The 17,727-nt window shown below is 39.3% G+C and overlaps 1 protein-coding gene and 1 long non-coding RNA gene across 12 annotated transcripts; one reads left to right on the top strand and one right to left on the bottom strand.

Annotated features, from left to right (window-relative positions):
- Positions 1-3,703: 3,703 nt before the first annotated feature.
- Positions 3,704-5,206, top strand: LOC135618264 (uncharacterized). The gene is made up of 3 exons (XR_010488956.1): positions 3,704-4,260; positions 4,374-4,520; positions 4,831-5,206. It is a non-coding gene; the product is annotated as an uncharacterized LOC135618264 (long non-coding RNA).
- Positions 5,207-10,184: 4,978 nt separating this feature from the next.
- Positions 10,185-13,202, bottom strand: LOC135580796 (plant cysteine oxidase 2-like). 11 transcript variants are annotated; one of them, XM_065122409.1, is made up of 5 exons: positions 12,195-12,923; positions 11,348-11,466; positions 11,116-11,275; positions 10,770-10,976; positions 10,185-10,605 (listed from the first exon to the last, which is right to left on the bottom strand). In XM_065122409.1, the coding sequence occupies exons 1-5, from the start codon at positions 12,421-12,423 to the stop codon at positions 10,478-10,480; spliced, it is 843 nt and encodes a 280-aa protein (XP_064978481.1). In that variant the 5' UTR covers positions 12,424-12,923; the 3' UTR covers positions 10,185-10,477. The 11 variants fall into 11 exon arrangements, 9 of the variants coding, with proteins under 9 accessions (XP_064978481.1, XP_064978485.1, XP_064978488.1 ...); XM_065122413.1 differs by adding an exon at positions 11,946-12,048 and having other exon boundaries at positions 11,116-11,695; positions 12,195-12,332; XM_065122416.1 differs by adding an exon at positions 11,946-12,048 and having other exon boundaries at positions 11,116-11,466; positions 12,195-12,332.
- Between the last annotated feature and the right edge of the window lie 4,525 nt (positions 13,203-17,727).

Here is a 17,727-nt window from a genome sequence, read left to right as displayed (position 1 = left end):
CATTTCCTAAAAAACAGAAGCAAATGTCGGAAACGCGCTCGGATCAGTCGGCGCCCGGACATGCACATTACCTCGAATGACTGTTTTGCCCTTCCATGACCCACCCCTTCCTTTGCTGCCGTCTGCCGTCGTGTCTCCCGTTTCATCCCATTCAGTTGTTCTCGAGTAAATGGAAGCCATTGGCGTCGCTTTTCCTACCCCTTCACTACTTAGCCACGAACGCATGTGGGCCCGTAGCTGCCTTCGTTGACAGAGCGGGTAGATTCAGGAGTGTTTATATAGTTACCGGACGAATACATAACTGAAGTTGTTCTTTAGGGTCACGAGCACCCACCGAGTGTTCCGCTGGCTTTGCTCCACCCACCCATGCAGGTAGAATCTTTAGCCTGTGATTTTAAAAAAGAAAAAGACATCTATATTTTGAGTATTTTTCAAAATTACATTTTTATTTTTTTCCCCAAATAATATTCCTAATTTAAAATACGTAAAATATATTTCATAAGTTTTTTTTGTCAATTTTTTTTTATTTTATCGATTTTTAATTATTATAGTATTTTTATTTGACTCATTTATTAATTTTTTAATAATATTTATAATATTTTATTAATGTACTGAAAACACTATAAATATTATTGAAGAACACCGTAAGTGACATTATGAGTCTATTTAAATTATTTATAGTATTTTCAAACATGTTTTCTATTTTTTTAAAAGAAAAAATTAAAATATAGTTAAGCTTTTTTTAAATTAGGAATACTATTTAAAAATAAATAAAATGACAAGTACCAATTGAAATATTTTCTAAGAAAATCATCCTAAATCTATATACGAACAAGTTGGATTTGTACGGAGGGAAGAAAGGATAAGAAAATAGCCGTTGGTGACATTTAATCTATCCTCCCCTCCACAAGTTCCAAATTTTAAATCTACGCTAATTTATTAGCATTTTGGAGCTCCTCACACTCGATTCCTCGAGAGACTTTGAAGGAGGAAGAAGATGAAGGTTTCAAGTATTCCCTTTACTTGTTTTTCGCTTATTTATTTCATATGCCGACAAATGACTATTTGTTTTTGTGGATATTTAATTAGCGCAAGCCAAAAAAAAAACCCATCTAGGAATGGAGAATGGATACATGACTAATTAAATAGAATTTTAATAAAAAAATCTGATTAATTAAAAATATTCTATTGTGTGGTACTCTTGATCACATTTCAATGATTTCAAATTTTAGTCGTAATTATCATTTTATGTTGGTCACACAACATCATTACCATTCGAGGAATATTGAAGATGATACATCATCAATCAATCAATCAATATTATGATTATGTGATTAATAATTTTAAAATTTTAAATTATTAAGAAATAATCTAATTTATATTAATATTTTATAAGATCTCGTTTTATTCCAACCAAAAAAAGATACTAAAAAGATCGATCCGATCCAAAATATAGCCAAATGTTACGTGTGATTATTTATTAGTGTCTTGAATTTTAACATTGGAACAAAGGATTGGTGGCACCAACGATACCGATATAAATATAGTTGTTAAATATAGCTGTCTATTTTCTACTATTATCACATTATTTTTTGTCCTATTTTTATCATTAATCTATAGCTAGCATCATTTTTATTTTTTGGTTTACTTTTAACTTTTTATTTAATTTTTGTTCAATTAAATTATTTTAATATTGATGGTGATTGTTATAATCATAGGAGGTGGAAATAGGATGATTTTAATCAAAGAGGACATTTTAACAAGGTGAAAGTCTATTACATATATATCGCCATCTACGGTTTCATTGATCTAATAATTTTGTTGAACTAATCATAGTCGGTTCCATGTTTGAGGAATTTCGACAATACCTCGTTTTTTGCTATCGGGATTAGGAGCTCGAAGACTCGCTTGTAACACAAACAAAGAAGAGATATTAAAGGTTGACGGGCAACCCTTCAATGTTGGAGTTGTTTTGTTGCTCTATCTTTATGAGCTCAAGATGAAACAAAAAGGAGGAACTATTTATAATAAGGTAGAGAGGTAGAAAGAAAGATGTTTCTTATTATTCTTTCTTGGAGTTATTGGCTTCTTCACATGGCAAGGGTTTATCCTCTATGCCTTTTGATGAGAGGCCACTATGCCCTTTTCAATATATATTTTTTGTCCTTTTATTTTAAGAAGGTATCCTTTATGAAAAAAATAGAAGGTTTAAATCCCTGGTCTAATAAATAGCTAGAGAAGGAGGAGATAACTTTCTTCTTTGATGCATAAGAGCTTGTTATATGAAGGCAATTGCAACCAATATGGTGAAGGAATCATGATAGATGAGGACCTTCTATAAATCACGTGATATAAGTAGATCATGGCATATATCATCGGAGTCTATGATTGCTGTAGTAGCAAAATAAACACACCATGAGAAAATAATAATTAGCATCTTCTAGCATTGAAGTTAAGTCAACACAGTTTTATCGTTGCCTTGGTGATAGAGACACGTTAGTCATGCAGTATCATTAAAAACTCATGGTGCATCCCAATGTGTCACAAGGAGAGGCATGGCGATGATGTAATAATGATGCCGCTTCAAGGGAACTGAGCTGGGCACATGTGGACACCTAATTGAGGCCACACGTTCTTCCTTTCGTCTTCTACACTGCAGCAGCAGCAGCAACCATACGAAGCGACTCGTGTGCCTCCCCACTCGATGATGGTGTGTCGTGTCTGGCTACAAACACCAGTCTAAAGACGCGCGCGCTGGTCAACTAAAACAGATGACCAGCGCGCAGCAGCAGCTTATCTCCGTGGCACAATCCATGTCATCGACCAGGGAAGCGTGGCCAACGTCGACCGACCGTGATCTATCCACGCGGTTGACGGGACAACCGACCAGGACGTACTGGAATATCGTTTGACCACGGAAGCACGCTTCCTGCGTTGGACTTGAATTCTTGTATGTACGAGCGGTGCCGTGAGAGCAAGTCGTTGGCGGGCGTTTCGTTTGTGGTAATTCCAGCAAGTCACGCCAGCGTTCCGGGATCGATATGCCGGTCGTATAAAGTAGAGGTTGGCAGAGCAGGAGGAGGACGATTACAACAGGTCACCGACGGATACAGTAACCCCACTGGAACACGTAATACGTTACGAGGGAACTGCCCCTTCCTCTCCCCTCTTCCCCGTTGCACTGGGACGGATGCCGTGTTCCTCAGGATGGTGGACATGAAAGAAAGATGCAGTCGTTTGGACTAGTCGCTGGAGTTGTGGTTGGACATCCTTGTCCGCTGCGAATGGACGATGGGTGGATTCAGTCAAGGCGATTGTGGATGGAGTTGCTATCCAACAACAGTGGCTACATCCTGGAACTCTACGTATTTTTCTTTCTCCAGTAAAATGATGGCGATACCAATTATACTGAGATATTTAACCTGTGCGACATAACGTCTACTTGCCGCCATCGAATCGAATGAGCTGCTTGGAATCCTACTGTTTGCACACGTATCTCGAGAGAGCTGTTTGCCTACCCTTCATGATGCATGCAGGACTGGGGGTACCACAACTTTGTCCTTCGAAACCACTGCCAAATCACAACCGCATGCGCATTGACTGGACAATAATGGGCTCGATTGGTTTCCTGTGTACCTCGCAGGAACTTGTTTCGTCCGTCGTGCAAGTCGTCGATCGGCCAAGTCTACAACTCCCTGTTCTTCTGCGTCATGGGGGCCGGAAAGATCACTTCTCAAAAGCTTTCATAATGAAAACAAAAAGCATCGCCTTTTGGCTCCATTGGTTTGATGCCAAAGGCCTAAAGGAGGGAGGAACCGATGCCGGAATACGATTGGACTTCAATATTCTCTTGACCAGTCTGCGCCTTGACCTGTATTCCACGCAGACTGCTCGCAACCAGTGGATTGACTCACAAGTCAACCAAGTCTTTGCCCCCAAGCCAACGAAGGTCCCCAAGAAAAGGCCGACGGACTTGGCGCAAGAAGGATCGCTCGGGCTTCGCTGAATGAAGTTTCCGCCGGTCGAGGTTAAGTTTATGCTCTCACTGCTCATCATGTTTTCCTCTTCCTCTTCGATGCCGTCCAATTCTTCTGAGAACGCTCTGCCAGAAGATGGGGTGTTTGAGGTCGACGACTATCTCACCTTCGCCGATGACGGACACGAAGAGGCCTCTTTGAGCCATCCATCCGTTCACCGGTATCCTCTTGTGCAGGCCGCCGACTGCGCCGCCAACAAAACCAAGATCACAGATTGCAACAAGCAAGTGTTTAGGCCAAGTCTTTACACTAGTTGGCTTGAGACTCGATTCATGGATGTTTAACGATATTTACTTTACCATGTGTTTGGTATTTCATATGTGATCGATCATGCAGAAGCAAGGATGCCGGAAAGAGATCTTCGAAGAGGAGCAGCAGTTTTAAAGTCGCATTCAAAACAAAATCAGAGCTTGAGATATTAGATGATGGATACAAGTGGAGGAAGTATGGGAAAAAAGCAGTGAAAAGCAGCCCAAATCCCAGGTGAAACTCTTAATCTTAGGTATAATATGGCATGTCAATACACAAAAACAAGAATCATACTCTCATCAGATGCACATATCTCTAGAGGTCAAACCTCTTAAGCAAGTGCAAATCTATTCAATTTCGACTTATACGAACAGAGTTCGTTCCACATCCACAAGGATTTGAATGAAAGGACCTTTCATTTTTTATTAGATTGGTGAAGTGCTCGTCTTTCGAAGGTTGCGCGCATACATTACTTTCGAAAGAGCACTTACATGTTGATTGTGCTGCTTGGTTTGCGAAGACGAACTAATAAAGTAGATTGCAGGAACTACTATCGCTGCTCAAGCGAAGGATGCCAAGTCAAGAAGAAAGTAGAGAGACACCGAGACGACTCAAGCTTTGTGATAACCACCTATGAGGGTACCCATAACCATCATGCCCCCTACCCAGCAGTAACACAGCATCGAGCTGTCGAAACACCTAATTCCCATGACCTCTCCTGCTGAACTGCATTCAGGATGACACTCGAAGAAGTGTTAGGACAAGTCAATGCTGGCATAGGTAACTCCGGAGTTAAAGAATTGTATTTCCATTGTCAGGACCCTAAAATCTTGGTCGACTAGTGTTATTGTAAATAAAGTTCTATATTCATCATCAGAAAGAACATATAAATGGTATGAATGGTTGGTTTTGTTGGAAAATTTTATTTTAGTAAAATAAATCAAAATGAGTTTCTTATCAAAATATTAACTTGTTACCAAAACAAATATTAACAAGTGTAGTATAAATAGTAAAATAATGAATCAATCATAAAGTGAGATATAATTTTTTTTTATGTAAATATTTAATACGAAAAAATTACGGGACCGTAGTTCATTTCAGACCTCTACTATCATCAATAATGATAATATGTTTACAATAACTCTTCTATAAATAATTAGAGGATCACAATCACAATAACATCAAGAACACATATCTTGATTCAATAGTAATATACCATTATCATAATAGATAGATTTCATCAAAGGAAAGATTTAGGTTTCATCAAGTGGGTATATCAGAGATAAAACTATAGAATTATAGAGCTTGTTACAAGAATTCTTTATATAAAATTTGAGTCAAAATTGATAAAGCTTTAGATCGTTTAACAAAAATTTCAAAATCTTAATTTTTTATTTTTATTTTTATTTTTATTTTCGTCATCACGTTCTCCGTTTTCTTTTTTTTAATAAATCAGATTCAGATTTAATGCCCAAATCATTCGGTCCAAGCCCACCTATATGGTCTGCACCCAACAGGTTATCAGCTAAAATGACAATTTCATGCCAATAAGTCTTTTCAAGAAGATAGCACTTACATGCATCTGCACCGACTGACCCTGTCTTCTTAACCGGGCATGAAATCAAGTTGGCTGTGTGCAGGATGCAAATGTATATACCAACCCCGTCTATTGAACTCTGACGTCCTTCAGATCGACTATATGCTATGTCCAATCGAATCCTTAGTTTCAAGTTACGATAAGGATGTGTGGTCATGGTTGTAGAGGAGTCTTTTCTGCCAATAGGAGAACAGTGAGGTGTACCCCAAACCTCCAAGAAACCAATCCTTCAATGCCGATGTGGAAATGATGTAAGATTTGCCTAAATAGTCATTAGACTTGCTGATTCTGTTCCTCCAAAAATGCACGATGTCAAATCTATCAAACTAATAACCAGTCTAATCTCCTGCAGATAAAATCATAGCATCTCAGATACTTGAGTTAAGCTCATGGTTCTTTAACTAGAAACCATGTCCTGTGTGCCATTGCTTTGCAAGCAACAGATTTAACTTACAGTTGTATGTGGAAATAACAATTCATCGAAATCTTTCGTGAGATGATTAGATGGGACAATGAGATTCTCCTATAACGCGGGTCAAAGTACAATAAAAAAGAAGCAGACTGGAGATGGAATTATCTCTTTATGCATATTTCACTGTGGCAATAGAAGTCAAAGAAATAACTTCCGAGGCTCCTTACTGGCAGCCTGGCGAGCTTCATATGTTTCAGATTCAACTTCTGAGAGAAATTGAGAAGCTTGTACTGGTAAAGGGGGCTCCAAAACTGAGTCTTCCATTCAAGTGACGAAGGTTCAAAACACTGCCAAGTGGCCCAAACAGCAGCGGTATAAAGTGCTACCTTCATAACTTTGCCGGCCTTGGAAAATGTTATGATCTCGGGTCAGAAAGATAGCTTGCATTTGATGCACCGAGGCTCGCTTGGAAACAGAAAAAGGTAAAAATTGCTCCATCGTCTGGTTAACACAAGCGCAAATCGGAGGATAGATACGGAGTAGGTTGAAGAAGAGGAGTGGGGTTACTGCTTGTGATCCGCGATCGGGTCGCCCATCGTCTCAGCACCGACAAAACTCACAACGGGAAGGCCGAAGAAATCGTGGAATGCTTTCATTCCGGGTTTAGTATTCGACCCGGTAGCATATTGTTGGATGTTGATAAATAATTGAATCCGAATCCGACGCAACTCAAACCTCCAAAAAGATTCGGGTCCGTGAAAATGTTTGCGCCGTGAAGATTCGTGTTGGTCAGTGCCACAACATTGGGAATTTTTTTTTTATTTCTATTTGTTTTTTTAAGAAAGATGAATTTTCAGAAAAAGAAAACTCCTAAGTTTCAAACGTCCTTGCTAGTCCGAGGATAAGTGAGGACCACTCCTTCATTAGTTCAATGGGGTACAACGAGGGTCATTAAACCTCCGTCGTTGGATGGGTTCGATGGAGGGGGGTGATCGACGTGACCAAGAGTTGACAGAGGGTGGTGGTCGATAGGGCCAGGATGGCCATGAAAGAAAAATGCTCTACGAGAATATATATATATATATATATATATTCTCACAACACATCACGTGTTTTTAATAAAACAAATCTGGTTATATCTCTTAGTCATCATGTGAGTCTTATAGGTGTTTTCTTTGTTGATCTTAAATATGCATTTACACCAAACTAGCTGGCTATGGGGTGGAGGCTTCGTCAATTCTCAAAGTATAATTCTTTGATAGTGAATAAAATGATCATTGCTTGATGTCAATTTTTTCAGTTTGGACTATTAAGAATATTCTTGTATGAAATTGACTCTGATGTACTATGCAACTCTTTAGCAACAGTGAGTGTGTAGTTGATGACATTTGTGTACTTTGGATTCGGATGTGATACATAACGTGATCGGTTGAGGGAAAAACTGTAGGGGCACTACTCTTAGATTTGTGGTGATTCATTTTTTTTTCATCTTTAGGAGATATATGAATAATGACAAGTTCTTTAGGTATAGAGGATGATTTTGGAATCAAAACTTCTTGTTCAGTTAATTTTGCTTTCGTAGCCTCCTCCTTATCCTTTTACAATAGCACCTATTCATCAAAAATAATATCCCTTTATCTTAGTTTTGAGATTCTTTGGATACAAAATTTTAAAGTCTTTTGCTCGTAAGGGATAACCTAGGAAAATATAATATTTTAATAAGAAAATATATGTTAGGTTAAGGATGATAAACTAGAATATACGTCAAAATACTATATTTTCCTAGGTTATCCCTTGGGGTTAAAAGAGTATAAAGTTTGGTACTAGAATTTTAAAACTGAGATACATAAGGGTATTATTTTTAATGAAGAATTATTATTGTAGAAAGATAAGGAGAATATTGCAAAAGATATAGAACTGACTGAACAAGGAGTTTTGATTCTAAAATATTCACTATACCTGAAGAATCTGTCATTATTCCTACATCTCCAAAATATGAAAAATAAGGAGGAACCATAACCTACCACCGAGGAGCCCCTTGTAGTTTTGTCCTTAGCTGGTCATGTCATAGACTATATTCAAACTCAAAGAATATGAATATCATCACTTATGCAATCACTATTATTATAGAGTTATAGAGTGTAAAAGAGCCAACTTCATACAATGAGACTTAGTCCAAACTAGAAGAATCAATATCATAATAATTTCATTCACTATTGAATAATGAGAATTAGTGAAGCCTTCACCCAATAAAAAGTTAGTTAGGCTAAGTGATTTTTTTAAATCTAGAGGGTAGCTATAAGGCTCACTTGGTGGGTGAAGGATATAACATCTTCATTATTAGCATTTGTCAAGTTGTTAAACATACTTCTCTTCAATAATTATTAGCCTTAGAAGCGACATTGAGTTAGAGTAACTAGATATGAAAACATTTTTTTATAAAGACTTTGAAGAAATATCTACATGCAGCAACTAAGGTTTATGAAAAACGAAAAGAAGAACCATGTTTTTTTTGCTAAATTAGTCCCTCTACAGCCTCAAATAGTCTCCAAGATAATGATATAAAAAATTTGATCAATTTATACCTAATTTAGGATATATTAGATAGCTCTATGATAGTTGCATATATTTAAAGAAAATTAAGTAATTCATGATATATTTATTATTATCATTGATGATATGTTTGTTACTACAATAGAGAAGTATGAAATAGACATGCTTAAATAACTACTTAAGGAGGAGTTTGAAACGAAGGACTTGTGGCGAAAAAATGATTTCTTAGAGATGTATCATGACAAATTTATTAAGAAGTTATATTTATCTGAAGAGATATACATAAAAATGATGGAATGATTTGACATGTGATCTGTTAGCACATTTTCGATCGTTAGAGTCATTATGCTTCTAAGATTAAACAGAATAAATAAAAGAACATTTTCGATCGTTAGAGTCATTATGCTTCTAAGATTAAACAGAATAAACAAAAAAAAGTTCCTTATGCAAATGTACGTCATGGTCTGTATGTATTCAGATCTTGCTTATACTATTAGCATACTGAGTCAATACATAGCAAACCCGAGAAAAGCTCACTAGAAAGCTATTAAATAGATTCGAGTAACTCAAAAGGCTTGTTTACTATTTGGGGGAACTAATGTCAGTCTGTCTTATAGAGTTTTGAAAATTTGATTATGATAAGATCTTGACAAAAGGAGATTCATTGTTGTCGTAATATTGTAATGACTCGAAAAGTCGAGCTCCAATCGACTATTATGTTTTCAACCACTAAGGTGAAATATATGATGATAACTAAAGTAATAAAGAAAATAATTTGACTGACAATACATGCATTATGTTATAATGTCTATATTAGATGTATTTAAAAATACTTGCATTATATTATAATTATCCATATTAGATGGATTTGAGAATACATGCATTTTTATTATAATTGTCTCATATTAGACATCAGGCAAAGGCAACGACATATAGAACCTATTGCCTCACTTGGGGTAGGTATCGTCGTCTTAACTTGTTCATCCCAAAACACAAACATGTAATCGTGTAATTCCCATTAACATCTTAGCTCCGGATATTAAACGATAGAAGAAAATTCAATTCAATACATCCAAGAGTGGAGTGCCTTTTTGCGCCACAGAGAGAGAGAGAGAGAGAGGAAAGAGCAGCTCGTTTCTACAGATGGCACACGAGAGGCCACCATGCAGAGGTCCGGTACACACTCGCAAGGTGTGGTTTCCAGAAGTCATCTCTCTCTCTCTCTCTCTCTCTCTCTGCTCCAACAAGCAAGCAGCCGTGGGAAGTCGCATCTCACCTTGTTTATGCGGACACACACCCCACAAAGGCTCCCGTGGTAGTGGTACTGTCATTCTCGTGCCTCCTCAACAGATTTATTACTGTACTCTCCAACCTAGTCTTATGCCCATACGAATGAATACAGAAAAATAAACATTCCGTGAAAAGAAAGAAAAACCATAATCATCTGGAAACGAACCCAAAAGGACATAATGGGGGTGTTTATTGCTCCATGTATATATCCATCATGGAATCAAGAGATGAATAGCACAACTACGTGGTCCTTCCTTTCTCCTCTTCTCTGAGGAGCATCATCTTTCTCTTTAACCTTGTTTGTTTGTTCATCTTTGCTGCAACAGTCACAGTACAAATTCAGTGGTCGACTATTCTGGGGCCCTTGTACTCAGCACCGCGTACCACCAGCTCATCAGGCTCGCTTCCCCTCTCTTCCAGCCATGCATAGTACTCCTCCCTCTCCCCACACCGCGTTAGCCCATCGCCTGAAACAAGCAACCATGCATACATACCGCACAAAACACTTTCTTCGTGGAAACGAAAAACCAAACACGCATCGCCTATCCGATCCGACGACTACGTACATTGCACCACGCAGCACTTGGATCATCGTAAGTATCATAGGGAGAACGGTGAACGGCATACATACCCGGAAGATTGGAGCACGCATTCCTCCGGTAGTAAGTGCAAGCCCTCCCTTCTTCGTCGTCGTATGGTGGTCCGAGAACATCCAACACTGCGCAGGAAGTCACTGCAGTAAAGCAATGCAAGTTACCCGCAGCGGCAGGGTACAAAACAGACGTCTCGCAGGGAGCAACAGAGATGGCATCGGTGTGCAACTTTGCCAAACTCGCGCCTGCGGATTTATAAACATTAACCATCACTCGTCAATACTAGAAGTAGTACATCAAGTCTTGAGAGGATCATCGATCAAACGCTTCCTTAGTATTTCATACAAACTCCACCAATCCGACAGAGCATGGAGCGGCACACACCGGTTGAGGATTTGATTCTCTGGTCGGAGCCAAGCGGATCATTAACCCAATCGTATGACTTGATGTGCATGGAGCCCATGAGAAGTTTGCTAAAAACAGTCATTGCCGGGTGATCATGCAGTGGAATTACAGCTCCTTGCGGGAGGCAGAAGATACCAATCTGCAAAAATGCAACGAGAGACTTCAAATCAAATGCATCTGGCAGCAGAATCCACAGAGTGCAGCAGGATACCGAGAACTTGGGGCACTCATATAGGTGCAAATATGTCACTGGAGGAGGTCCACCCGTCCCGACATCTCGAAAAAATGACAGGTTTGGACTTAGACCGACATCTGCTGGCATTACGGCATCTGCGTGGGACGACCACCACATTAGAGATCGAGAATCAATATGTGACAAAAGTAAATTTCCTATATTCAACTAATTGCTACCCAAATCTTCCGTTTCCTATTATATCTCATTCATGAAGATTCCATAGGATTTAGGAGATAAGAGAACCAAAGAAGATCGTGGGCAGCGATATCATGACTGCGCCGGGAGCTAGCAATCAAAGCGCGTACAGAGGTGTGGTAAGGTTCCCTGCAATATCCCCACCTGATCATGTTTGCTTGTTCACAGTAAAACATAAACCCGTTGACAAAGAAAAGTCATGATCTAGCCATTGAAACCCTTTTTCAGAAAAGAAAACCCATTCACAAGTTTACAGAAATACACTTAATGGTAAGCAACTATATGCTGGCAGAGAAGATTCAGTTCAATCTTGCGATGTAATATCATTTGATATCATGAAAAGAACAGTGTCCTAAGAAAGATTGGCGACCTCACTTACAAACTACACAACAGTCTCGGAAGAGCTGTGGGCATCAACTAATATCTTCTCTTTCCGATCCAACCGAAGTCGCCGCTTTAAGCTGTCGACGGTTCTTTCATGCCTAAGATTTAGCGGAAGCGAATTCACTAATCCGATCTGTTTTACTTAACATCGATGTGCAACTGCTGCAAAGCAATCTGTTCCGATCCATTCTACAGAATAGGCAAAAGAAAGAAGGAAAAATCCGGCCGTAGCGTATAGTAGTACCGAGAACGGATCGAAGGCGCTCCACCTCATCCGGCGATGGGACGATGCCAGGCGCACCATCGGCAAACACCTCCTTGCATGCCTCAAACACCCTCTGCACGGCGGTCGGCATGGCCGCCGACTTCTTCTGCCGCCTCTTATTCTTCTTGGAGTTGGAGGAAGACGTGCTTTTCCCCGTCGCTACTTGGTCGCTTCCCTTCCGGTCGGCCAAGCTGCCGTTGACCCTCATCCAAAAACAGAAAAGCCTGAGACAAGAAAACCCGACCCAGGAGATCCCGGTGCCGATCAATCAAAGTCGGGAGTTCGAGCGACTCAAGAAATGCCGGACTCCCAAGACTCGGACAACGGGAAAAAGATTGGGTTTTGGCAGGACGAAAAGAAGAGGAAGGCAGTTGTCGTCGCAAGGTGGGCAAGTAGGAGAAGAGGGATGGGATGATGGATCTGTACACCCGAGTTCTAGTTACTCATGAGCGAGCAAAGTCTATGTACTTTGCTTTTTTCAATGGAGGAGAAACGAACGGTCTCCTATGCCTCTTTTTGGGAAGGGGAAGGGTGGGGATATCCTCCTCCACGAGAGCGAGGGAGTCCGGGACGGGGATGATTCCGGTTGGAGGAAGGTGACGGAGATGGCGGTGGGGCTATAAATAGGGACGGGAGGCCATTTAGGTGGGGATGCTGGACGAGGAGGAAAGGAAGATGCTACTCGGGTCGACCGAACCACACTGCAAAAGTTTCACGGTTTACGTGAGACTCTCGTAGTCCGTAATCTGATTACGGTGGGACCCGCACCTAGGCGTCTATGAGAAACCACGTCACCCGAGAAACTCTCCACCGTGACTAAGTCAGCCAGTCGAAGAAGCGGTTGCCCAAACGGAAAACCAGGGGCGACGGCAAAGCATTCCGGTGGGCTGCTCCATACTGCCTGTCATCGTCTTTATCTTCTCTCCGTCTTTGTTTTATGTGTAATGTATATGGAGAGACTGGGCCGATGTGTTTGTGTGCGCTACTTCTCCGGTATGGGGTGGACCAAAGAAGAAGACCACCCAACCTGTCTCAAAGTTTTACAAGTGGAGGACTTCGATTCAGGGATGCTTATTTATCCGACGGTCGCGCGTTTGTAGCCGATCGATCTCTTTCTTTCGTCAAACCAAAAAAAAAAAGAAAAAGGAAGAAGAAGAATAGGCAAGAACAGATGGAAGGAAGAAAAATAGGTGGGAAGGTGGAGTATAGATCGCGGTAACGTAGGCCGCTCGCTCACCAAAGATTGGATGCAGCCGAAGTCATGTGCCGGAAAACATACCTTTACCCTTCTATTTACTCGTTTCTTCAAGACACGATAAAGCAAGCACGAGTTTGGGTGGCTCAGCTCAGTCTTCGTACTCATCATATCGACTCTTTTCTTTGTCCATGACAAACGCTCACGCGTGCTTTGCAACTCTTAAATAGTTGCCAATGACATAAGATTGGTTTGGCACAGCTTTCTATCGGGAGGTGTCGAGGATTATGTTTCACTTAACCTTCGGATGCAATTGCGATTCTCGACAAAAGGTCGTATTTTCATGACTTTCTAATGAAATGCATCGCGCGGCCCCAATCTCCCTTCAAATGTCACATGTCGAGCTAAACCATGTTCCAAGTCCCTCTTAAATTATTTTCCTTCACGGTTGTCATCGGCATTATGGAGGACTTATGCTTAGGGAAGAATCGAACGCCACCAGCCGCCTCGGAGTGAATCCATCATTTCATTTATTGGACTTCGACGAATTCTTTTTCCTTAGGGATTTTTATTTGTGAATAACTTGATGGTATGCTTCTTATCTACATACATAGATAGATCGATCCCCTTCGCTCAGTCAATACTCCCTTTTGTACTTCGATCCCCCCCCCTTTCAGATATCGTGTTGGACGATGACCTACCGGATGCCCCTTTATCTGCATTTACCAGCATTTCTACTTCCTCACCAAGAAAACATCCTTCGACAAGTCATCTGCAAGCCAAGGTATGTATCATGAACAACAACTACTATACTTTGACCGACTACCTCTTTGTGCAAGCCTTACATGTCTTGGGCATACTCTTTTTAGGAGGGAAGATATATTGCTGCCAACAGCATTCATTCTTGATTTCCGCTTTCTACAAGTTTCTTTCTTTTGAGTAGGTGACTACCTGATCTCCCCTGTTACCACCAACTCTCTTGGTTCGATTGCTTCCCCTGCCCTGCTGCCCTTCCGTAAGTTATATTTTTCATATTTCTGTTGATATCCATATAAACATATGTCTATAACACAACTTAAACACCAACATGTTAATTCTCTGGTCGGGTTTGGGCCAAAAAAAAAAAAACAAAAGAAGCTTTTTTCCGCTCCAAGGAATGATAGTTTTCTTATCAGAAAATGCTTTTCTGCAATACAATAGGAATTCTTGGTCCAGAAATTTGATCCTCGGTTAATGTGTAGTTTTTCTGGGGTATATGGTAATTTGCCCATTAGTTTGCCGAGATAATCAAGGAGCTTTGGAACGTCTGGCTCGTTTCATTCGATGTCTTTAACCTGTATCAAGTTATCTATACCTTTTTCTTCACCCGGTTGAATTTGATAACTTGTAACTCTTATTGGTGGAAGCTGCGGGAGTCTCTAGATGTTCTTCACGTGCAAGCTAGATGTAATGTTTCACAAAGCTTCATTTCAAGTCCGATCTTTAAATAATTGTGTCACCATCTAGTATAGAATTCAATTTCTTTTTCCTTGGAGTGAAGCCTAATTTTGTTTAAGCTACTATCAACATTGTGTGCATTGTGCTAAAATTTGTGTCGCAGAATTTATTACATATGGTCAAGAAAATGTTGTATTCTCCATTCTGGTTGGCTTAGAATCGATAAATTATGCACCGAGTTAGATATAGAATATATATTCTGTCTGAAATTCAAGTTTGACTAATTCATCACCTGGGATAATGGGTGATAAACCATGGGGCAAATGCTTTGTTGTGTGCAAGTAGAACAATCCACCGTTGCAATCAGGGAGCATTTTGGAAAGTATGATGCTGTCCTTCAGCCAGGATGCAATTGTGTGCTTTGGTTTCTTGGTTAACTGAATAGATGGTCATCTTTCACTGCGATTGCAGTAGCTGAATGTTAAGTGTGAAACAACACCAAAGGCTCTTCTCTGACCATGATTATGCTAAAAGTCTGGCCATGATAAAGAATTCATCTTCTTCATTTTTCAAAAATTGTATTGGATCGCTTTCAAACAGCAGTCTTTAAGTTATTTACTTGTTTCAGGCCTCTTTGGCTATAGTTCCATGCTTCTTTTGCTTCATGGCTTTGTGTTGGTTAACAATATTATATAAGTTTACCAGTGTTTCCTGTCACAGCTTCACGTAACACAGCTATGAAGGAAGCTCCAATTCATGAAAAACCAAAGCACCTTGGTTGGTTCTTCACAGTAGCTATAAGTATCACATGTGTCCAAGTTATGATTGACACCTTTAGTGGTTTTATATGTGCTGCCTTCAGACAGTAATTTTTAGGGTGTCTTTCTATTATATCCACATGTCTAGTCTATTTTCTCTTATAGATCAGTTTACAAATATTTCCAACTTCTATTATAAACTGACTCATCCTGGAATATGCACTAGCAGGAACCTTATGCACTAGATCGCCTACTCAATTCATTGATGAGTAACACATGTGTATATCACGTTTGTGGTCTAGTTCTCCGGTTAAATTATTAAATTGTCCAACATGTTCACTCTAACCATTCAAATACGCCTCATCATTGCAGGATAATGTTTTTGCAAATGTTGTTGCATCACGAAAATACCGTGCTCTGGCTTCCAAGGTTAGTGATGCTTTTTACAAATTGACTGATACAAAATCTCATAATCTGGCTTATGTATTTGATGGTATGAATTCAACACCTTTTGTAATCATATGTGATACATAGTGCACACAAGCAACTGAAACAATTGCAGTTGACTGTATTTTTTTGGTTTATTTTGGTGTGTTTCTCATATTGTTTATGCATAGGTACATCCTCTTCGCATCAACTTTCTGAAAGTGGCTAGGGTCAGTGGATCAAATGTCAATCTTATATTTTTCTTAAAGATAAATTTAGTTATAGGAGGCTAAGGTTTGGCAAACTCGACAGATCTTCTTTGATGTTTATAGCTTCTTGTTGATGGTATACGTCTGTGACAAAATATTAAGAAAAACTGTTTGGAGGATAATCAGATAATCAAGCAATAACTATCTGTTGATTAGTTGATAAAGCTGCAGAGTTACCATTAAGTATAGTTTGCAAAGTATATATCCTTCAGGACTTGTTTTCTTGTGTGAATATTTGCATTAGATATTTTGAGTAACTATTTTGTGTTCTGTTGCTGTATTCACTGATAGAAGTGCAATAGGAGGGTAACTAATTCTTACATTTCCCTAATAAGATATGGGGACATCTTGTTTTAATTTCAAGACCAGGTTGTAACGTGTGAACAGCAACAGAGACACAGTATGAATAGAAAGAGATATGGTTGAGATGAGCCTTAGTGGAGATTAACATGCATTAGATAGAGTTCTGTAAATCTTCAACAGCATTTGTGTGCTGGAACCTTGTTGGTGGATTTGATAAAACTACTAATTTTACCATCTTGCTCTGTAATATTGTCGATAAGTTCTTATATTGTTAGTCCGAGACATTCAACATATTTCTCTTACCCTTTGCCCTATTTCTTTCAAACACACGTATAGGGAGATTAACATGCCGGGTAATTGGTTGGCTACTTTTTCTAGCACTTTCAAGTCCACTTTTTTGTGGAAATAAAATTTTCATCCTGGTCTTTCTATACTTGTATCCTTTGATGAAAAAGGATATCTTTTGTACTCAAGCTTTGAGTTAATAAAGTTTCTTCTTTACGGCAAAAAAAAAAAAAGAAGTTTTCATATGTATGACATAGTGCAACTGAGTAATTCTTGAACTACCGACCTTCCTGGTGCATTCCAATTTTACTGGTACATAAACATCATATTTCTTTGGCTGAGTGATGTAGAACTCAAGTCTGCTTTTATGTTTTAATCAGAGCTATTGTGCCAAAGGTCAATATGGATATGTGATGCTTTCGAGCAGAAGAATGATATTGCAAAAGCTGTTGTAGAGGAACTCGAAAATGTTATGTCGGCTTATGGCTATGAAATTGTGCAGACAACAAGTGTTGACATTGAGCTTTGGCCGTGTCAACAATTAATGCAGGTACATCTTCTGTAAGTCTCTGAGAGTTGTTAGCATCAACACATCAACCAAGTCTTTGTCTCCGTTCATGAATATGCATGCTATTTTTGTTGTAACTTGTGAACTGCAATGAGCTTCAATATCTTTATACAATCAATTGCTCTGAAATCCAAACAAAATGGGTTCCCACTATAAGATTATCTTCATCGATTTGGATGATCTCTCGAACATGAATATGAAGAAATGAAGCAGTAATTTATAGAACCCTATACTGATGATACAATACTCTTACAGCAACTTAGGTACCTGT

The sequence above is a fragment of the Musa acuminata genome, chromosome BXJ2-8, assembly GCF_036884655.1.
Source record: "Musa acuminata AAA Group cultivar baxijiao chromosome BXJ2-8, Cavendish_Baxijiao_AAA, whole genome shotgun sequence".
In the NCBI taxonomy this organism is placed as follows: domain Eukaryota; kingdom Viridiplantae; phylum Streptophyta; class Magnoliopsida; order Zingiberales; family Musaceae; genus Musa; species Musa acuminata.
This window is presented reverse-complemented; position numbering and strand designations above follow the sequence as displayed.